We start from the raw sequence: 23,413 nt of genomic DNA, 5'->3' as shown, positions 1-23,413 counted from the left end.
TCTGTTTCTTCTGCAGATCTCTCTCTCTCTCGTTCTGTCAGTCTCTCTCTCCTGTTTCTGTCAGTCTCTCTCTGTCTTTTTGTCAGTCTCTCTCTCTCTGTCTTCAGTTCTCCTCTCTTGTTTCTGTCAGTCTCTCTCTCTCTGTTTCTGTCAGTCTCTCTCTCTCTGTTTTGTCAGTCTGTCTGTTTTTGTCAGTCTCTCTCTCTGTTGCTTCAGTCTCTCTCTCTGTTTCTGTCAGTCTCTCTGTTTCTGTCAGTCCTCTCTCCACTCTTTGTCTCTCTCTGTTTCGTCAGTCTCTCTTCTCTGTTTCTGTCCAGTCTCTCTTCACTCTGTTTCGTCAGTCTCTCTGTTGTCTGTCAGTCTCCACACTCTTTTCTGTCGTCTTTCTCCCCCATACTGTTATATATTTTACTCCTTTGCACCCCAGTATCTCTACTTGCACACTCATCTTCTGCACATCTATCACTCCAGTGTTTAATTGCTATATTGTAATTATTTCGCCACTATGGCCTATTTATTGCCTTACCTCCCTTATCCTACCTCATTTGCACACACTGTTTATAGACTTTTTCTATTGTATTATTGACAGAATGTTTGTTTATTACATGTGTAACTCTGTGTTGTTGTATGTGTTGAACTGCTTTGCTTTATCTTGGCCAGGTCGCAGTTGTAAATGAGAACTTGTTCTCAACTAGCCTACCTGGTTAAATAAAGGTGAAATTAAATTGAACTAGGTGGAAGAGAAGACAACACTGGTCTTTCCAACATCAACCTTTCCTCCATCAATTAAACATTGACACACACAAGCAAACTAATCAATTAATCCAATCGACTTTCCACTTGTGCCTAGTCAATCATGTCAGAACAGTCGAGAGAGAGACAGACAGAAAGAGGGGGGGTTCCTCTGGAAGCAACGTCAGCACAAGAACTGTTTGTCAGAAGCTTCATGAAATGGGTTTCCATGGCCGAGCAGCCGCACGCACACATGCCTAAGATCACTATGCACAATGCCAAGCTGGAGTGGTGTAAAGCTCACCGCCATTGGACTCTGGATAAGTGGAAACTTGTTCTCTAGAGTGATGAATCCCGCTTCACCATCTGTCAGTCTGACGGACAAATCTGGGTTTGGTGGATGCCAGGAGAAAGCTACCTGCCTGAATACATAGTGCCAACTGTAAAGTTCGGCGGAGGAGGAATAATGGTCTGGGGCTGTATTCCAGTGAAGGGAAATCTTAACGCTACAGCACACAAATCACATTCTAGAGACGATTCTGTGCTTCCAACTTTGTGGCAACCGTTTCAGGAAGGTCCTTTCCTGTTTCATCATGACAATGCTCCTATGCACAAAAATGGTTTGATGAGATCGGTGCGGAAGAACTTGACTAGCCTGCACAGAGACCTGACCTCAATCCCATCAAACACAATGGGGATGCATCGGAATGCCGACTGCGAGTCAGGCCTAACCGCCCAACATCAGTGCGCAACCTCACTAATGCCCTTTTGACTGAATGGAAGCATGTCCCAGCAGCAATGTTCCAACATCTAGTGGAAAGCCTTCCTAGAAGAGTGGAGGCTGTTATAACAGCAAAGGGGGGGACCAATTCCATATTAATGCCCATGATTTTGGAATGAGATGTTCGACCAGCAGGTGTCCACATACTTTTGGTCATGTACTGTATGGTTGTATGGTCCTGTACCAGAGATGTACCAGCAAGCTAKRRWCCTGTACCAKAGGTGGACCAGCAAGCTATGGTCCTGTACTAGAGGTGTACCAGCAAGCTATAGTCCTGTACCAGAGGTGTACCAGCAAGCAATGCTGAGAGATTAGTGCTTTTTGAGGTYGGTTTGATTTCTGTTTGATMATCTTTTAAGACATKAAATGCACTATGTGGGTTGAATGCTGCTACACAGAACAAAACAAGTCCCATGATGGTAGTGACTGCCCATGACTTCTTATCACTTATCAACAATCATTTATTCACATTACTTTAATAAAATATTTCAGTTGTTGTGTATATTACATTTGTTTTAGGCCTATTTCAGTTTATTACCACAATTTCTGCGCTAAACTATGTAGAATATTGGCCTGTTGGAAACTATAACTCCCTACTACATCGCACAGTTCAGGCTGATATGATTTATCTCTAGAAAAATTGTGCACAGCCTCACAGAAAAAAAAACGAACTAAATGGAATTCAWATAAAATGRACAAMGGTCAATCAATTAGTAAAAACAAATAAATAATAACTGAAATGTAGGTTTATCACTCAGCACTGCCAGCAAGCTATGGTCCTGTACCAGAGGAGGACTAGCAAGCTATGGTCCTGTACCAGAGGAGGACCAGCAAGCTATGGTCCTGTACCAAATTGTCAAGTTTTAGTCGCTAGCTGCAGCGAACTGAAAAGAGAAGCGACTCAGGGATGTGTGTGCTTTGGGGACCTTTAACATTCTCCGTGTCGGAGAATGCGCGGCGGATGGATAGGGCTGCCGTGCTTCAAGCTCTTAGAAAACTTTGCAGTATTTTTATTTATTTTTTACCCCCCTTTCTCCCCAATTTTCGTGGTATCCAATCGCTAGTAATACTATCTTGTCTCATCGCTACAACTCCCGTACGGGCTCGGAGAGACGAAGGTCGAAAGCCATGCGTCCTCCGAAACACAACCCGCACGCTTCTTAACACAGCGCGTCTCCAACCCGGAAGCCAGCCGCACCAATGCGTCGGAGGAAACACAGTGCACCCGGCTCCCTTGGTTAGCGCGCACTGCGCCTGGCCCGCCACAGGAGTCGCTGGTGCGCGATGAAACAAGGATACCCTACCGGCCAAACCCTCCCTAACCCGGACGACGCTGGGCCAATTGTGCTTCGCCCCACGGACCCCCCGGTCGCGGCCGGCGCGACAGAGCCTGGGCGCGAACCAGAATCTCTGGTGGGCATCTAGCGCTGCGATGCAGTGCCCTAGACCACTGCGCCACCCGGGAGGCCCAGTATTTTGTTTTTTTTTATGTGTTATTTCTTACCTAATTAGCCCAGGAATGTTTTGGTGTTATTACATACAGCCGGGAATAAACTTTTGGATATCAGAGTGGGGGTAACTCACCAGCATTACGACCAGGAATACGACTTTCCCGAAACGGATCGTTTATTCGTACCCTCCAGGGCAATTGAACTGATCCCAGAGGTACTCAGAGCGGACTTTTAGTCCAACTAGGAGGCGCGCACACCACCCACCGCTTCCATATTTACTCGCTAATGTTCAGTCTCTGGATAATAAAGTTGACCATCTCAGGGCAAGGACTTCCTCCAGAGAGACATCAGGGATTCTAACATACTCCGTTTCACGGAAACATGGCTCTCTCGCTGTCACGTTCTGACCATAGTTCTTTTGTGTTATCTTTGTTTTAGTGTTGGTCAGGACGTGAGCTGAGTGGGCATTCTATGTTGTGTGTCTAGTTTTCCTGTTTCTGTGTTTGGCCTGATATGGTTCCCAATCAGAGGCAGGTGTTAGTGCGTTTGCTCTGATTGGAGCCATATTTAGGTAGCCTGTTTTGTGTTGGGTTTTGTGGGTGGTTGTCTTCATGTCTTTGTGTGTCTGCACCAGACAGAACTGTTTTCGTTTTTTTTTCACATTTTGTTGTTTTGTAGTTTGTAGTGTTCACGTTTATTGGGCTTTAATTAAAAATGATGAACACTAACCACGCTGCGCTTTGGTCCGATCCTTCGTCCACAGAAGAAAGCCGTTACACTCGCGATATACTGTCTGCTCAGCCAGTTGGGTTCTCAGTTCATCGCGCAGACAGGAATAAATATCTTTCCGGGAAGAAGAAGAGTGGGGGTGTATGTTTCATRGTTAACTACTCATGTTATGGTTGTGATAACATACAGGAACTCAAGTCTTTATGTTCACCTGACCTAGAATACCTCACAATCAAATGCAGACCGTATTACCTCCCAAGAGAATTCTCTTTGGTTATAGTCACAGACGTGTATATTCCCCCTCAAACCGATACCGCGACGGCCCTCAAAGAACTTCACTGGACTTTATGCAAACTGGAAACCACATTAAATTTGAGGAAAACGTTACCGAAGTTCTATCAACACATTGCCTGCAGTACTCGAGCTGCTAAAACACTCAACCACTGCTACTACAACTTCCAGGATGCCCTCCCCCGCCCTCCCTTCGGCAAATCTGATCACCACTCCATTTTGCTCCTCCCTTCCTATAGGCAGAAACTCAAACAGGAAGTACCCGTGCTAAGGACTATTCAACACTGGTCTGACCAATCGGAATCCACACCTCAAGAATGTTTTGATCAGGCGGACTGGGATATGTTCCGGGTAGCCTCTGAGAACAACATAGACGTATACACTGATACGGTGACTGAGTTTATCAGGAAGTGTATAGGAGATGTTGTACCCACTGTGACTATTAACGTCTTGCTTCCCGACAAGCTAAACACCTTCTTCGCCCGCTTTGAGCATAACACAGTGCCACCGACTCCGTCCTCTACCAAGGACTGTGGGTTCTCCTTCTCCGTGGCCAACGTGAGTAAGACATTTAAGCGTGTTAACCCTCGCARGGCTGCCGGCCCAGATGGCATCCCTAGCCACGTCCTCAGAGAAKGCGCAGACCAGCTGGCTGGAGTGTTTACAGACATATTCAATCTCTCCCTATCCCATTCTGTTTCCCCACATGCTTCAAGATGTCCACCATTGTTCCTGTACCCAAGATAGCAAAGGTAACTGAACTAAATGACTTTCACCCCGCAGCACTCACTTCTGTCATCATGAAGTGCTTTGAGAGACTAGTTAAGGATCAAATCACCTCTACCTTACCTGACACCCGCCCCAATTTGCTTACTGCCCCAATAGATCCACAGACGATGCAATCGCCATCGCACTGTACACTGCCCTATCCCATCTGGACAAGAGGAATAGCTATGTAAGAATGCTGTTCATTGACTATAGCTCAGCATTCAACACCATAGTACCCTCCAAGCTCATCATTAAGCTCGAGGCCCTGGGTCTGAACCCYGCCCTGTGCAACTGGGTCCTGGACTTCCTGACGGGCCGCCCCCAGGTGGTGAAGGTAGGAAACAACACCTCCACTTCGCTGATCCTCAACACTGGGGCCCCACAAGAATGCATGCTCAGCCCCCTCATGTACTCCCTGTTCACCCATGACTGCATAGCCACGAATGCCTCCAACTCAATCATCAAGTTYGCAGACGACAACAGTAGTAGGCCTGATTAACAACAATGACGAGACAGCCTACAGGGAGGAGGTGAGGGCCCTGGGGGTGTGGTGCCAGGAAAATAACCTGTCACCCAACGTCAACAAAACAAAGGAGCTGATCGTGGACTTCAGGAAACAGCAGAGGGAGCACCGCCCTATCCACATYGACGGAAAAGCAGCGGAGAAGGTGGAAAGCTTCAAGTTCCTCTGCGTACACATCACTGACAAACTGAAATGGTCCACCCACAGACAGTGTGGTGAAGAAGGCGCAACAGCGCCTCTTCAACCTCAGGAGGCTGAAGAAATTTGGCTTGGCACCTAAAACCCTCACAAACGTTTATAGATGCACAATAGAGAACATCCAGTCGGGCTGTATCACCGCGTGGTACAACAACTGCACCGCCCGCAACCGCAGGGCTCTCCAGAGGGTGGTGCGGTCTGCCCAACGCATCACCTGGGGAAAAGTACCTGCCCTCCAGGACACCTACAGCACCCGATGTCACAGGAAGGTCAAAAATATCACCATCGACAACAACCACCCAAGCCACTGCCTGTTCACCCCGGTATCATCCAGAAGGCGAGGTCAGTACAGGTGCATCAAAGCTGGGACCGAGAGACTGAAAAACAGCTTCTATCTCAAGGCCATCAGACTGTTAAATAGCCATAACTAGCACATTAGAGGCTGCTGCCCTATATACATAGACTTGAAATCACTGGCCACTTGAAATAATGGAACACTAGTCACTTTAATAATGTTWACATATTTTGCATTACTCATCTCATATTTATATACTGTATTCTATCCTATTCTACTGTATTTTAGTCTATGCCGCTCTGACATTGCTCATCCAAATATTTATATATTCTTAATTCCATTCCTCTACTTTAGATTGTGTGTATTGTTAGATATTACTTGTTAGATATTACTGCACTGTGAGATAGAAACACAAGCATTTTGCTAAACCTGCAATAACATCAGMTAAACACGTACGTGACAAATAAAATTAGATTTTGACAGAATGTGACTGGCAGAACGGGTGTTGTATGTGGAGGATGAGGGCTGCAGTAGGTATCTCAGATAGGCCTCACCCCCCCCAAGAGGGTTTTATAAATAAGGCCAACTTGTGACTGACTAAATAAGGGTCAGTCATGACTATATAGACCACAAACTTAATCACAAAGTCACACTCCTACTCAGCTGACAAACTGATACCAAATGAGATTTTCATGGTCTTATAATCCGTTTTCATAGCATGCCTATAGCACAGTCATTACTTATGGATCACAATGAGATGGGTTGAAATGGTCTAACGGCGCCAATGGCCCCGTCTTAATGTGGGATGTAGCAAATGCACTCAACCCATATGAAATACATTAGAATATCATTAGCTACATACAACAACAACATCACTGTCTACAACTAGCAGCAAACACTGACAGACCTGCTTGTGGCAAAGTCAAGCCAAGAAAATGCACTTGTGCAATGGATTAATGACCTTTATTTCGTTTTTTAAATTTTTCTCCATTTCAGATACAAGAATATAAGGAAGTACAGGTACTGTCAATGTGATACAAATGAGAGTACAGATATGGGGGAGTGTATCTAATCAGTCCAGATGAGAACTAAGCTGTCACAGCCAATCATACCAGTAAAGCCAGTTAAGCCAGACATCCAAAAGGGGTCCCATTACAATTCATAGCAAACATTCATACATTTAGGTACATGTTTGATTTAAGTACAAAACATTGTGTAAATGCTTCTCCCCAATAAATATAGGTTTTCCCATCACCATTGGAGACAGAGACCATATTTATTTGTTTGTTGAGTGTCCTTGCACTGATGAATGTATGTGTGTGTGTTTGCTGCAGTGTGCTGGCAAGAAGGGGTGAGAGATGGTAGCTACACCAGTGGTTCGCAAAATGTTTTGATAAAGTGTTTCAAATGTTCTTATGATAACACGATTTGCCTTGATCAAGGATCATTAAGCTGCAGAACACCATTAATTGACTGATTAATGTCATTGATTGGCTCAYTTGGTTTCCCAGGTCTCAATCAGTTTGTTCCACAGCACTGACCCACCATTTGGGTACCACTGAACTACAACCTTCTCGTGGATACTGGATAGGAGTGTGGGTGAAGGAGACTGCGAGCTAAACCCCTCTCTCCAGGGCCCTGCCSTCTCTCCTTACCTGCAGCAGTGACTCAGCCTTCCCCAGAGCCCTGTCCGTCTCCGATAACTCCCCCTCCAGCTCCTCGCTGTGCCTCCCCTGGCTCTGTAGCTCCGCCCTMATCGCCCCTAGCGACTCCTCACCCCCCGCCTGATTGGCCCTCCCAGCATGGGCACCACCCCCAAGGTTCTTCCATTTGATCGCCTGCTCCAGCTGGGCGGAGCGAGACGAGAAGTCATGAAGTCGCCGGCCGCAGTCGTCCATCTTGGCATGGAGCTCCCCCAGCCTCCTCCTCATCCCCCTCTCCCTCTCCACCTCTGCCTGCAGCTCTTCCTCCCAGAATGTCTCGTGGACCAACTCGGCCTGGTTTCTCCTGGCTGCCTGCTCCAGAGCCTCCATCTCCTCCTGGAGGCGAGCCTCTGGGACAGGGGAAGGAGAGGAGGCCGGGGAGGCCCTGTTCCTGGACCGAGAGTCTCTCTCCATGGCCTCCAGCTGGGCCTCAAAGGCCCTCAGCCTCTCCTGCTGCTGAAGAATCTGCTGGAAAACCTCCTCTTTGGACGGGCCCACGAGAGGGGAGGGAGAGTGGGGGGAGGGAGAGGGGGAGTGGGAGTGTGGGGAGGGGGAGGTAGCATGGTGGGGAGGAATGGGGCTGGGTGAGGACCTCTCTTTGGGGGAGTCGCAGGGAGACTTCCTAATGAGCTGCTTGGCTTTGGTTCTGGGGGAGGTGGAGGGCCCCAGGTTAAAGGTGAGGGACTTCTTGGGCTGGGTGCGTTTGAGGGGCTCTGGTTCGGGGTGTTTGGGCAGGGAAAGAGGGGCAACCCGTTCCTGGGTGGAGCCAGAGCCAGGCCCTGGTCCATTGCTGCTGCTGGGGCCGGTGCGGCGCAGGAAGAACTGGACGTCGTTGCCGTGCTGGCCCAACTTGGCCAGGGACTCTAGGGGCCTTTCGTTGGCTAACAGCTGCCTCTCTGAATCTCTCAGTCTCTGGATCAGCACGTAGCGACCCGTCTGACCTGTAGCAGGAAGAGAGAGTCAGAAAACTGAAACAACATAAAATTAGCACAAATCATTAACAGCTCGTTGCACTCTCTCTGGCTATGGGCATATGGCTGATGTCTATACAAGACTCTAAACTCTAGTTCTTCTGTTCTTAACTCAACTCTCTCTTCTCTCAGCAATGACAAATATAAGTCTTATACAACGTATAAACATGTTCAAACAAACTGAAATGACAAGCTCTCCCTAATGACCTGGCAGTGGGGTTTAGTTTTTGGCACTGCAGTATGTGGCTTCAATAGAGACTGAGGGTGTGGTGACAGAAGCTTGCTCCATACCAAGTCGACCCCTAGCACCATTCCCCCTTAGCACTTCATTGAGGTCAGAAAGGAAGGATAGGTGGAAGAAATAAATAACACAGTGGTCCCACCTTACCCTATCAGTGGGATTTTCACCACATTGCTTATGCCCATCCTATTCTTTTAAATCTAAAGTGCCTATGGTGTAGTAGGGGCTAGTCAGGGTTGGTTTGGAAAGAGCCGTAGGGTTTAGAGGGAAAGAACTCGCTCCCCAGGGAGGAAGAGGGACTGAGATACTGACCAATGGCCTGAGCCAGTGCGATGACCACATCCTGGCAGGAAGTCTCCTCTGATAGGCCACAGACCACGCGCACAACTCCGTCCACCCACACCTTCAGTTCCATCTGAGACGCGATGCAATGAGGACTTCAGTTCAGATCCGCTTGGCTCGATTCGGCTCAGTTCAGCACTGCAGGGTACTACTGACTCCTCTCTGCAGGGAAGAGAAACATGGATAAGGAGGGTTAAAAAAAGAAAACATTTAAAACTCACAACCAACCAATTAGTCACAGTACAGAAATTAATGTTACACAGAACTTGTCAAACTTCCACAATGTTATCTAGCCAAAGGGGGTGAAAAAAGTAATCCCTCGAAACTAGCAGAATAATATTGTTGCTCAGTTTAACACACCCGACACGCAGCTGTGTCACACACAAATGGCCCCTTTCTCTCTCTATCCTCTGTTGAGTATTGAAGCTATGGGTTTATACATCTCTCCTACAGGCTCTATACGTAACAGAGCTTTATTGACGTCAGGCCCTGCGTATGTGTGACTGAGGTTTAGATTTTCAGTACACTGCCCCTGGGGAGCTGAGCGGAGCTGAGCGTTGCGTTCCTGCAGTTTCCTGTTGGTTAGTTGGAGCTCTGGTGGTACCTCACGGATCGGAGAGCATCAACTCAGATCTGTAACCGAATTAAATGCTCCGCTGCCCTCCTTCAAAGACATTATGACAGCTTAGTGCCGAGAAGAGCGGACAGGCAGAATGCACCATAGCCACTCGGTGTGTAGGTGAGAGAGTGTGTGTGTGTGTGTGTGTGTGAGATCTACTTAGATGCTTCCCACCAGTAGCTGACCTGGCAGACCTGGAACTTCAGAGACTGTCACTGGGAAGAGCAGCAGGTATCCTAACAGGAGGAGATTTAGGCCTAAGTGGATTTCACAATGAGGAACAGGAACAGCACTAACCACTCCCCTGCTGTGTGCCGTTTTATGACTTTACTTCATCTGTATTCCACTAATAACAAGGCAATAACACACATTGCCTGACTCAAAGTCAATAGCCTTGGGTGGTAAAGTACACACACAGACCTACAACTTCTATTAACGATAGTAGTAGTAGTAGTAATAGGCTATACAGTTTCTCATTTGGCATATGTAAGGCCATACACACTGATCTGGCAGTGTGACTCTTACATAAGTTATGTCAACATGAGTAATAGATCAAATGACCCACTTGCTCTGTAACTGGCACACAGCACAGCTAGTGTTTGAGCTCAAAGCCCTAGCCTAGCTCCTCCTCTCTCTGAGGTGTTTTTACTAAAATCCTCCATTATCTCCTACTCAATGACTGTTGGCTGTGGTCCAGTGGTCATCTATAGGGGAGCTGCCCAGCAGGAATGCAGGACTTCATCTGATGAGCACAAGAATTACATATTTCTTAACAAACCGTCATTATAACGGTTTATATACACCGTCGCTAGCTCCCCTACCTGCGACCCAGCTACCCCCAACATTACTCATGTGGTATAAACAGGACAAACACTGGGCGAGCTGGGAAGCAACAGAGCTTATCACCACATACAGAGAAGGAGTCACAGCTAGGGCTGTTACGGTGAGCGTATTACTGCCACACCGGCAGTCATGAAGGCAGTCAAATGCCAAGTGACCGTTTAGTCATGGTAATTAGGCTTCTCCAAACTCTGATGCTGCTGATGGTCACTAGTAGCCTACCAAACTTGCTAACTGCCTGGTACTCAACATGAGCTCATGTTGCACAACATTTCTATAGGCTATGCAAATGCACGAGAAAACAGAGTGATGGCCTCTTCTTTTTAATAGAGGATCCCATCAGCTTTCTAYASRCTAGGCCTACTATATTTATTTCTCAACTTTTCTAATATTAAGCACATGGCTTCTCTTTACAACAGGAGTAGTCTACCTGGCTGSCATGAAAATGAACCAAGGGAAAAGCGTCCTCCATTCGATATTTAAGTGCATAAATGACATGTTATTTTTTCCCCTGCCTCTGTTTCGAGACAGGTGCATGATAACGGTCCATTCTAAATCGAAACAAATTTACCAKATATTATTTAGTAAATGTAAAGACAAGATTAAATCAGGAATAGTCTGATGGGTGACAATATTAGCCTATCACTTGTGAATGATATGTTAGCATTTTTCCCCATAAAAATGCTCCTTTATAATAAAAGCATTAATAATCGCATTTGCGGTCACTTTTGATAATGGTATTTTCCCGCTAATGGAACATTCCTGCATATAGCCTACTGCCGTGTGCGCATTGCGGCGCTTATAATGTGAATAAATAGCCTAATAGTTTATCAACATTTTAAGCTAAACGTTCTGATCTGTTGCATCCCACAACTGTCCCAGACTATATTTAGAATATTTATTTCTCGCTCAGAATAGGTCAACTTTTGTACTATGGGGGATAGTTGATTGGGTGGACAACGGTGGGTGGACCGGCCGCCATCTTTGTGGTAGTAATTAGAAGCTAACATTTTTATTTAAATGTCAGTGGTGTACCAGCTAAATTGCAGTGGTCTGAAGGGATAGGTCTATTCTATAAATTATATTTATGATTGAAATGACACCCACTCTGTATTCAAAAGCATGTTGTGTCTCAACCGATGGCGAGCACAACACAAAAACCTCAGATGATGTAAGGTAGGTCTAAGCTACAACATATGTGAMTATAAAAAAATTCAAAAACCATACATTTATATTTAGATAATTGACATGAAAAAAATKTAACAATTGTATAGTTTTTATAAAAAACGTTTTTTAAAAGAAATTATAAAAATAATTTGACAACCCTATTTGTATGCTTTAAAATGATATAAAACTCAACCATTTATATTTTCCAGTGACGAAGACATGGGTGTCTCATGGCATGGTGAGGTATGTAAAATGGGTCAACTTTGAACACTTTTATCTCCTGAATGTTTTGGCATTCAGGTAACAAAAAGTCCCTATCTGACCACCTCTTCCATGGTCAAACATGTATGGAAAGTTCTGTTTAAATTAAAAGTGAAACTGTCAAAAAGTGATTGAATTCAAATGGCTTTACCCAATTATGACTCATAATAATGACTTACTATCTCATAATAATGACTCATAATAATGACTTACTATCTCATAATAATGACTGACATATATCTCACAACGGCTGAAGATATAATATAACATGTTTCCAAAACACCACGTGGAGAGAGCGGTCGCTAAGTGCATTGTTGGAGCATGTGTCAATACTGATATTATCAACATAAAGGGAGCGCCTGCTCTTGGATCAGCATTCAAATCTTTACTTAACATTATTTCACAATAGTGATGACGGAGGAGCTCCTAGAGAGATATTACCACCTACGGCTGCAAATATTGAAGCAGCTTATCCTAATGCTTACCCAATAAAAATGCACTAAATCACCGATTTGGCACATCATTGAGCACATGTTAGGTTACACATCATGAAATATATTGAGACAAATGACAGTACATGTAGCAAAACATAACTCAATTGATTGAACATGAAATGTATTTCACTATGATTGAAATAGGCCTATAGCCTACTGTTTACAATTTAATGCAGTCATCTCGGTTTGTATTTGAACCATCTTTTTATACGTTGATTGTTTATAACAATTGCAAAGACATGGGCAACTTTATATTTGTACTCAACTTTGTTCTGAAGTTATTGGTGGTCACAGAGAGACGGATAAACCATGTGATTCTATGCTTAGCAGAGATCTTCTGTGTATAAAGTAATGCGGGAGAGMAAAAAAGCATCYAACGACGCACTTAGCTGCTCTACAAGTGGTCTGAGGCAGACGTTAGATTACCAGCGTTTTCAAGTGCAATGTTAATAATGATGATTTTGGGAAACAGCTCAGAGATTTCACTATGCTCCTACGAACATTCTAACGATGAACTTAGCCTTAAGATGATGCTTTTGGGAAACTGGACCCAGGCCGAGAGCAGTGGAATGCCACCTAGTGTGTGTGTGTGAGAGAGTGTGAGAAAGACACTGGAACAAACTCTCCTTTGTCTGTGAGAGGTCTAGGACTATGACACATATACAGTAACCCAGTAAATGTAACATGGTATCCAACACCATCCCATCTCCCCCTGTCAGAGCCAGGCTCGCAGTGACCTTTGAGACACACCGCTCATCACACTCAGGTAGGAAACCGTAACAAATACAGCATCTGAATTCTCCAAAATGGCTTAATTTCCACATCACTGGCAATGATCCTGCAGAACTGGACGATAGATGAAAGCAAGTGTAAAAGTATATATAGGTCTCTAAAGATTAAATTTACTTGATCTAGTGTTTTCAGATGGTTGTAAAATAAGGTGAGGAGATGAGGTAAGGACAGAGGTATCTGTGCCCTGACCCCTATCCATCATCTCTATCTTATCTAGCATGACAAGCTCTCCTACAGCACCTCATCTGGCCAGGTCTTATTGGCCAAACGAGCCCTGGTGTGTTGGGGGGGGTTGTGTGTGACAGGTTCTCACACTACCTATGACGCCATGTGACAGCTTAGGAGTTGTGTGTTCCATGAAGATATGCAATTTTCCCACAAAAACATACCTCTTAGTCAGTGAAATGTGATCAACCACACAAACAGGAAACAAACCAGCCACACAGTCTCATGTTACTTACTGCCTGGCCATTGTCACTGTCAGTCTGTCTCAGGAACAACAGTGGTATCTAATGGCATATATCCAGTGGTGTAAATGCTTTATCTTGGCCAGGTCGCAGTTGCAAATGAGAACTTGTTCTCAACTAGCCTACCTGGTTAAATAAAGGTGAAATAAATAAATAAAAATAAAGTACTTACATACACATCATTTAAAGTACTACTTAAGTAGTTTTTTGGGGTCTCTCTACTTTACTATTTATATTTTTGCCAACTTTTACTTCACTACATTCCTAAAGAAAATAACGTACTTTTTACTCCATACATTTTCCCTGACAACAAAAGTACTAGTTACATTTGGAATGCTTAGCAGGACAGGAAAATGGTCCAATTCACGCACATAATCAAGAAAAACATCCCTGGTCACCCCTATTGCCTCCGATCTGGCAGACTCACTAAACACAAATGCTTAATTTGTAAATTATAACTGAGTGTTGGTGTGTGGCCCTAGATTTCTGTAAATAAAGAAAATAAAAAAATAAATAAAAAAGGATAATTTGGTTCTTAATATAAGGAATTTAAAATGATTTGTACTATTCCTTTTTTGATACTTAAGTATATTTTAGCAATTACATTTACTTTTGATACTTAAGTATATTGAAAACCAAATACTTTTACTCAAGTAGTATTTTACTGGGTGACTCACTTTTACTTGAGTCATTTTCTATTAAAAGGTATCTTTACTTTTACTCAAGTATGACGTTTGGGTACTTTTTACTTTTTATCTATGGTATCTTCTAGAATCTAGTGAAAACCATGGCAACTACRCCTAGGCCCTAAATATATTTTAAGMYCCCAACAACAGCATGAAATAGCATACATATTTAATGGTGCCCATCTATTCTGGGATATGTCCAATGAGAATCCAGCTGACAGCTTCTCCAACCCCAACAGTCTTTAGGTCAACTTCACCACATCCTTACAGTGGTGTCTCCAGGCCTGACTGACAYGCATCTCTGTGGTTGTGTGCAGGGTGTTTGTGTGTGTGTGAAGGATCCGCACAGACCGCTCACATGCGTTCAGAAACACATCCACCCACCACTACCCGKGCAACCAGAAGTTTTCAAAAACACACATWTCCACCCAGGCCCTCCACACCCAAAAGTCTCGGAGTAGAGACTAAAAGCCTCCGYCCCGACCCCATCCCCTCACCCGCTGCTCATTATCTTCCAGTTCAGCACAGATCCACCCAGAGAGACAGAACAGTGAACAGACATGTGTCCTTCCATTCTCTTCTCTTTTCATCATCACCCACCCAGCCACTCAGCCAGCCTCTGTCTCTGATCAATGAGAGGCCAAGAGAACCCTCCAGCATGGCAGCCTGCTGCACACACTCATCATTATACCAATGAAAGAGACACACACTGACAGACAGCATTTGGGTCTAGTCTGGTGTTCTGAAGCCTAAGACTGACTAGTCACAGCTAGTATGTAAGAGTGTATTCACTCAGGGTGAATAAGAAGAGAGAGTTCCAGCCCTGATAACCTCTTACCACGATAACCATCAGCACACATTCCTGTGGCTTCACGCACACTCAGAAGATCACCCTAAACACACGAAACACACCAGTCACTCACACACACAGATTGACACAAGCACGCAAACACTGGTCCATGCTAACCAACTCCAAGTTTCACCTTACAGTAGAGGTGATGGTCATTCATTGGTGGCCTGTGTCTAGTTGAATCTCAGCTGAGCTACTAGGGTCAGCTCTCAAGGGGACAGGAACACATCTCTACAGAGCAGAACATGTTCAACTAGACTCAGTACAGGTTTTTCTCAAGGGATCAGCATCAAAGCCCACGCAGACACAGTGGGTAGCATCTCTCTGTCTGTGTGAGTGTGTGTGTGTGCTTGTGTCTGTATGAGCTACAGTGTCAGCCTGTGTATAGCACAGAGCCAAAACAAGCAGAGCATGACGAGGTATCCATATGTATTCCACAGCTGTTCATAGAGGAGAACACACACACACACACACACACACACACACAAACCCACAAAGGAGGAATTGATTGATTGCTGTTAGTCACCTAGAGTAACGCTATTGGGAAATGGATCAGAGAATAAAGGTGAGGAGTAAACGTTCCACAAGTGCTTAAGTTATGAGTCTGCTTCAACACCTTCCCCTTAAACAGTAAAGAACAAGGAGTGGGACAGATGTGTGTGTGTGTGTGTGTGTGTGTGTGTGTGTGTGTGTGTGTGTGTGTGTGTCTATACGGCAGGCTAATTCAAATCTATACCTGCCCACAACTATTACTGTACAATCAGAGTAAGAGAGAGAGAGAAGCCCTTGTCAGAGCTTCATTGTACTTACATAGAGAAGAGTAGAACAATGAGAAGAACAAAGGAGAACATGTAGTATACAGACACACACACAACCCCTCAGAAAATTACACTGGAGATCACATTTTAATGTTTGTGCTTTTCTTTTAACCAACTTCTGTCTTCTATTCATGTGCGGTTCTACTAACCAATTTCTGTGTTCATGCAAGTGGCTTAATCAAAATCCTCACTTATCAGTAGCTGCAAATTGGCAGTACGCCCAGACCGTGTTTTGAGAATGAACAAAAGATATCTCAGTTTCAAGGTCTCAGCTTAGAGAGAAAGAAGCCTCGTGAGGTATTGGTCTGTCAAATGTTATGAACCAGTATTGGTCGGTCAAATGTTATGAACCAGTATTGGTCTGTCACATGTTATGAACCAGTATTGGTCTGTCACATGTTATGAACCAGTATTGGTCGGTCACATGAATGAAACAAAACGGTAATGATTCATTAATTATGCTAAATCATGCAAATATAACATGTCTGTGTATAGCCGTATATAAGACAACTGCTGGGTCTGCCCAGAGAGAGCTCCTGATTGACATGTGTACTATGGTGCATTGAGTTGGTTGGAACCTCTCCAGCGCGCTGACAATAAACAATGATTCATTTAAGATTGACTTTGAGTGTCTCTGTGAAAGAATTTCCAAGAAAACACACAGTTTTAAACACACTCATTCTTTACACACACACTCTCTCTCTCTCTCCCTCTACTGTTCGCTCTCTCTATTATCGTCATTCAAAGGAAAACACACACTGTCCTTGATACACAAAAGTAAACAGCTCCCTGAAGTAAACAGTGTGATAATGAGTTTCTTTGTGGCTGTTTGGGTAGTGGGCAATGCCCTAGTGATGTGCACGACTCTGCCTGCTGTGTCACTCTACCCCTGGGCAGAGACAGAGACTGTAACAGGCTGGCACCAACCACCCTGGCCCCATCTGCACAGTGGGGGCGCTCCCACTAGTAATGTAGAGCACTGTGTCACAGCGGGCGCCCAAATATTTATGTTGTCCTCTCGCTTGCTTTGTTTGTTAGGCTTGACACTCATTACTGGCTTTGTTGGTTCTGTCTTGTCTGGCTGTCTGGCTGTCTGGCTGTTTTATGACCATTCTGCTCCACCTGGGACAGCAATAACACTGTAATAAAACTGTTGATKAAACTTTATTTTGTCCTCTTTTTACATCCCTCATTCCCTCCATTCTTCCTCCGTCCCTCACAGCTCCAAGTGAGGCTGATAAGAGCTCTGGCACGGATATAAGCTGAGAGCAGCCAGTTAGGTCACATCATCATCATCCAGCAGGGTTCTGACAATCTAACTGCCCCACCTGATGTCTCCACTACAGAACATGTACAAAAGAAAATATGACATACACACATCCAGGTGCTGCAGGTCAAAGAATAGGCTCCGTCTGTACAAGAGTCAGGAAACATTAACACATGTTTTAATATACCATCCCCCATTGGGTTGGTATGCATATACTTGTAGATTCAAGATCTTCGCAGGGGCTTCTCGGTCTCGTCGTTATCTGTACGACTTGTGCGCTGTGTATACGTACAGGAGAGTGACGGAGAATCTTACTTAATAGCCGAGAAGAAGAAGTGCAGGATTTGTTTGTAATCTTATTAAACACGATTCTGCGAGAGTGCAGCTCCTTCTCTTGTCTACTTCGGATTACCTCAGAGTCGCACGTTATTCTTTATTCACTGGCTAACCTACGTCTGAAGTGCGTCAAGAAGTGTCACAGTTTCAATGTACCTCGTACTCTCCAAGAGCAACTGAAGCTACACGTGCGTTAGAGTGAACTGAACGAGAAGAGTCAAGGCAGATCAGTCTTCTTGTACTTTTTTTACAACTTTACAGAGCAAGCAGCCTAGGGGTTTCTAACATGCTTGATGTCTGAGGATGAGAAAGACAAGATCCTGTGGCATACTGACACTCTGAACACAGACACAGAACTGCATCTAGCAGTAAGCTATATCTAATCACAAGTGTTCACATGCAGAAACTATTAGCTGTAGTTTTGTCCACCAACAGAGCTGCAGTTACTGACTGGCTGACTGACTGCAGTAGAGAACAGGGAKTGGTCACAGGCCCTGGAAGAAATAAGATCTCTGATCTTCTGAAGCCTCCACATGCAGCCCTATAAAAGACTTTGATTCCTGGAGAACTTTTCCAACAGAACCACACCCAAGACTGGAGCAGATTACTGTAGCCTTTACAGTCTGTGACAAGGAAGTAAAGAGGTTTGAACAACAACAAAACCTCAACGGAAGGTTTAGTTTAGTTGGCGCTCTTAGCAAAACATCAGAAAGCAGAACGTTCCCTGTGTGTGGAGGTAGAGGCAGGTTTGTTTTCTCCTGTTTCAGAGTCCATATGGCTGTGTGTGTGTGTGTTCTCTCGCACAGAGGGGGCCAGGCTGCTGCAGCCTCTCTAGACACACAGCTTGCTAATTAGACTGAGCGGTTGCCTGTTCTCCCAGCGAATGAAGCGCAGAAACAAATCATGAATAATGCATTTCACAGCACATTCAATTTGGCAAATATTTCTCTGAACAAATCCCAAACACGTGACCGGCCGGCAGCGCCTCTCTGAAAACATCCCCTCTGTCTGTCAGTGGTAGCTCTATTCAGATGCTAATGACAGCAGGAGGCATCAGGCACTACCATAGAACACACCACTGCTCCAGACATCAGTATCAACACATTATACTGATTGGATTACTGGTTTTTATGGGTTAATTTGCAGCAAGAATTACAACATATTTTATATTGTCCTCAAAGCACCTCAACAGTGTTTTAGTGGTCCTTTAATAGTGCAGGCACAGTTGAGCAACATCTCACTCAGTTTAAAATATGCAGAGTAACCACCCAGTTGGATTACATATAAAGAACATATAAGTTTAACAAAGTCATTGATTATTAACCAGGTAAAAAATATGAGAAGGCTCACAGACCAGCAGGCAGACACAGACAGACAGCTTCATTCACCTCACAGCAGTGTCAGTCCTGTAGCCAAGCAGCACAGGGTTAAAAACAGTCTGGGTGAAAACTCAACAGTCATTAACTAGCTACTCTTCTCCACCCACGTGTAACGCCAAGCATGGCAATACTGACCAAGGAGTTGACTTCTCATCAGCAGCAGTCAGAGTCAGTCAGTGGGACGGTGACTTGATGACAGGGTCGTACTCTAAACCATAGCAGAGAAAACACACATCTGGACAAAACAGTTGATATAGTCAGGTCCAATCAGTGGTTAAATCCTGCTAAGAGAAGAATATAAGGTTTACTCACACTAATGACCCCTACCTCATCAACTCCCTGGCATGACTAGATTCACTGCCTTGGCTGCTTTAACTAGCCTAGCTCAACAGTTTACCCATCTACAGTAACAGTCAAACACTTGGACACCTACTCATTCAAGGGTTTTTCTTTATTTTTACTATTTTCTACATTGCATAATAATAGTGAAGACATCAAAACTATGAAATAACACATATGGAATCATGTAGTAACCCAAAAAGTGTTAGACAAAATAAAAATAAAATTTATATTTAAAGATTCTTCAAAGTAGCCACCCTTTCCCTTGATGACAGCTTTGCACACTCTTGGCATTCTCTCAACCAGGTTCATGAGGTAGTCACCTGGAATGCATTTCAATTAACAGGTGTGTGTTTTTAAAAGTGAATTTGTGGAACTTCTTTCCTTCTTAATGCTTTTGAGCCAATCAGTTGTATTGTGATAAGATAGGGGTGGTATACAGAAGATAGCCCTATTTGGTAAAAGACCAAGTCCATATTATGGCAAGAACAGCTCCATAATGTATTATTTCATAGTTTTGATGTCTTCACTATTATTCTACAATGTAGAAAATAGTAAAAATAACTGACTATACTCTCTGTTCACTAGATTAGTGTTCCCAGTGCTGGGTCACAGGCTCTGATTCATTTTGCTTCTGTTTACTTGGTAGGTCRGTAAAACTCTATTATAGGTGGGTGTTTGACACGCGTCAGCAAAAATTWAAGTTTGGGGAGTGCTGAACGATGTAGCAGGCACAGCTTTAGGACTAATAAAGACAACAATAAAGGCTTACTCATAGGTCTAGTTCCTAAGCCCTACCTCAGACACTACCACAACTACTCCAACTGGATAAACACTTTATTTACTAATGTAAACTATACTGCTGCCAAAGTTTTTGGGGACAATAGAAGGTTACTCATTGTGGCTCAGCCCTATACAGCCTTTTTACTGAGAGAAATACATGACTGGCCTGGCTGCCTGAAGGTGATGAGGTTTTAGAACAGAGAAGAGGACTTAGCCTTGTCATCATTACTCAGCACCTTGAGAGATGGAGAGGAGTRACTGGTGTGATTACTGAGCTCTACAGAGAACAGGAGGTTGTATTGCTAATCGGTTAAGAGCGTTGGGCCAGTAACCGAAARGTCACTGGTTCAAATCCTAGAGTTGTCAAATTGGAAAATATCTGCCATTCTGCCCTTAAGGCAGTTAACCCCGAATAACAACTGCTCCCTGGAGCCGATGATGTGGACTTCAATCCACGCAGCACTTCTCTGATTCAGAGGGGTTGTGTTAAATGCCTAAGACACTTTTCGGTTCAACGCMTTCAGTTGTGCAACTGACTAGATATCCCTTTTCCCTAGGCTACAGACACAGACTGCTGATGGGCACCTCTATGTGTAATTATACACTCTCTACCTGACTCAGCACTACTGCAGGCCTGGCAGAGTCGAGATCACGCACACACACACACACACACACAGTGCACACAAATGCAGAACGCACACACAATTAGGGGTGTACCGAATAATCATAAACACACTAGGCCTATAGGTTATGCCTACGCTGCGTTGTATGCCTTTTGAGTGAATCGGAGCAGAAAAATGACATTTCAGGCTATTCCGTTAAAACAACTAGAGCCTATGCGCACGTTGTAATTMAAATTCAAATCTTAATTGCCGCATTTCAAACTGTCCKTTTGCGAGGCGCAGCTGGGCACTTGTTCTGTACAATGGCGAGTGATGAGTCAATAAAACAGGAGGATTCTCCAYCGTCGTTTAATTCTCCAGTTGGGGAAAATGTTKGCTTCCCAGTAGATTACAACGGCGATGGAAACAGAGTTAGCAGTACTATGTAGCCACTGCTAAACGAGAATAGTCTATGCAGCTGCCAATACCTCAAACATGTTGACACACCCCAGTATTCCTACCACTGGATAAAAACAATACAAACTTGCTCTYCCCTCTACATACAAGCAGCCTTTCGCTGCCGAATCTGACCGGGCCCAAAAAATAACAAGAGCGATAGGTATGTTTWTAGCCGCGGATATGCACCGATTCTTGGTGGTTGAGAATATGGGGTGTCAGACTCAGCACCTCTTGAGACTGCTCGCGCCACGTTACGAACGTCGCACTCTCGCACCCATTTCAGCAAACAGGTAGTACMCACTCTATACTAGCAAGCTAAATCTGAAGATGTCAATGAATTGGCCAATGCACCATGTGTTGCGTTTACTACAGATGGATGGACCTCCAGGGCTACAGACAGCTACGTAGTGACAGCCCGTCACATTACCCCAGAGTGGGAGACGAGAAGTACCGTGCTACAGACACGCCCTCTTTGAGTAGTCACACACGTGCGCATATTTTTCTCTTTGTAAGAAAACATTATAGCATAGGCCGATACAATATCTGAGCTATGTTTACATATTGATTTCACTGTCAAATGTATATTGCACTTTACTTTAGTGTTGTTGTTGATGAGTRATCGTGTGTTTTCATTTGAGAAAATACAAAGTGATAGTATTCCTGATTGGGCTCTCCTTAGGCATTATGACTCATGATCATATATCGAATCAGGAATACCAACACTTTGTATTTTCTTAAATAAAATAAACGACAGTAACTGTTTCCCGCTGTCCCGAAACCAAACCGTGACCCCACGGAGCCGTGGGTTTGAGGTTTGGGTCATTGAGTATGTTTACATGCACAGTAATAATTTGATGTTAAACTGATTATGGCAGTAGGCAGATTATGCAATAATCATGTAAACACCCAACTCTACTTATCTTAAATCAGTATAAGGTAAATATCGAAGTAAACCTACGCTGACTAGAACACCTGTTTTTCTGGGCAATGTTTTGAAAAATTAGGACCAGTTTAAAATATATATATATATATATATATATATATATATATATATATATATATATATATATATATACATCACCACATACACACATATACAACAAAAGTCGGGGCAGAAAAGTATTTATACACTGCCGATTTTGAAGGTTTTCCTACTTTACAAACCATGTAGAGGTCTGTAATTTTTATCATAGGTACACTTCAACTGTGAGAGACGGAATCTAAAACAAAAATCAGAATCAATTGTATGATTTTGTAAGTAATTAATTTGCTATTTTATGCGTGAATAAAGTATTTGATACATCAGAAAAGCAACTTAATATTTGGTACAGAACCTTTGTTTCATTACAAAGATCATACGTTTCCTGTATAATTGACCAGGTTTTGCACACACTGCAGCAGGGATTTTGCCCCATCTCCATACATACCTTCTCCCAGATCCTTCAGGTTTCGGGCTGTCGCTGGCAATACGGACGTTCAGCTCCCTCCAAAGGATTTTCTATTGGGTTAGGTCTGGAGGACTTGGCTAGGGCCACTCAGGACACTTGAGATGCTTCTTTACGGAGCCACTCCTTAGTTTCCCTGCTGTGGTGTTTCGGGTCGTTTCATGCTGGAAAGAGTCCAGCCACGACCCATCTTCAATGCTCTTACTGAGCGAAAGGAGGTTTTTGCGCATAGATCTCGCGATACATGGCCCCCATCCATCTCTCCCTCAATACGGTGCAGTCGTCCTGTCCCTTTGCAGAAAAAGCATCCCAAAGAATTTATGTTTCCACCTCCATTGCTTTCAACGGTTGGGAGTGTTCTTGGGTTGTTACTCAACCGTTACTTCTTCCTCCAAACACGGCGAGTGGGTTAGAACCAAATCTATTTTTCTGTCTCATCAGACCAACATGACCTTCTCTCCATTTCTCCTCTGGATCATCCAGCTGGTCATTCGCAAACTTCAGACGGGCATGACATTGCGCTGGCTTTGCAGGGGACTTGCGTGCGGCTGCACGGATTTCAATCATGTGACAGCGTTAGTGTGTTACTAAGTCGGTGTTTCTTTGAGACTGGTGGGTCCCAGCTCTCTTCATTCAATGACCAGGTCTGCGTGTAGTTCTGGGCCTATCGCCATCACCTTCCTTATGATATTGATGCCCACGGAGTTGAGACTTGCATGGAGCCCCAGACCCGAGGGCTGGATCTGGACCGTCATCTTGAACACTTCCCATTTCTAATAATTGG

General features: G+C 44.2%; 1 protein-coding gene across 6 annotated transcripts in view; it reads right to left on the bottom strand.

Annotated features, from left to right (window-relative positions):
• Nucleotides 1-6,709: 6,709 nt before the first annotated feature.
• The window catches only part of LOC111962578 (ras association domain-containing protein 8), a 43,140-nt gene continuing 26,436 nt past the window's right edge, over nucleotides 6,710-23,413 (bottom strand). For 5 of the 6 annotated variants that reach the window (XM_070443135.1, XM_070443134.1, XM_070443136.1 and 2 more), the window contains 2 exons: nucleotides 8,996-9,187; nucleotides 6,710-8,412 (listed from right to left, as the gene is read on the bottom strand). In XM_070443135.1, the coding sequence (XP_070299236.1) occupies nucleotides 7,385-8,412; nucleotides 8,996-9,098 (1,131 nt within the window). In that variant the 5' untranslated portion in view covers nucleotides 9,099-9,187 and the 3' untranslated portion in view covers nucleotides 6,710-7,384. Of the gene's footprint in view, nucleotides 8,413-8,995; nucleotides 9,188-19,136; nucleotides 19,210-23,413 lie in introns of all 6 variants that reach the window. The other variant, XM_070443137.1, reaches the window with a different exon arrangement.

This window comes from Salvelinus sp. IW2-2015, linkage group LG4q.1:29 (assembly GCF_002910315.2).
Source record: "Salvelinus sp. IW2-2015 linkage group LG4q.1:29, ASM291031v2, whole genome shotgun sequence".
NCBI classification, from domain to species: Eukaryota; Metazoa; Chordata; class Actinopteri; order Salmoniformes; family Salmonidae; genus Salvelinus; species Salvelinus sp. IW2-2015.
The sequence above is the reverse complement of the archived record's forward strand: the minus strand, read 5'-3'. Positions and strand labels throughout refer to the sequence as shown.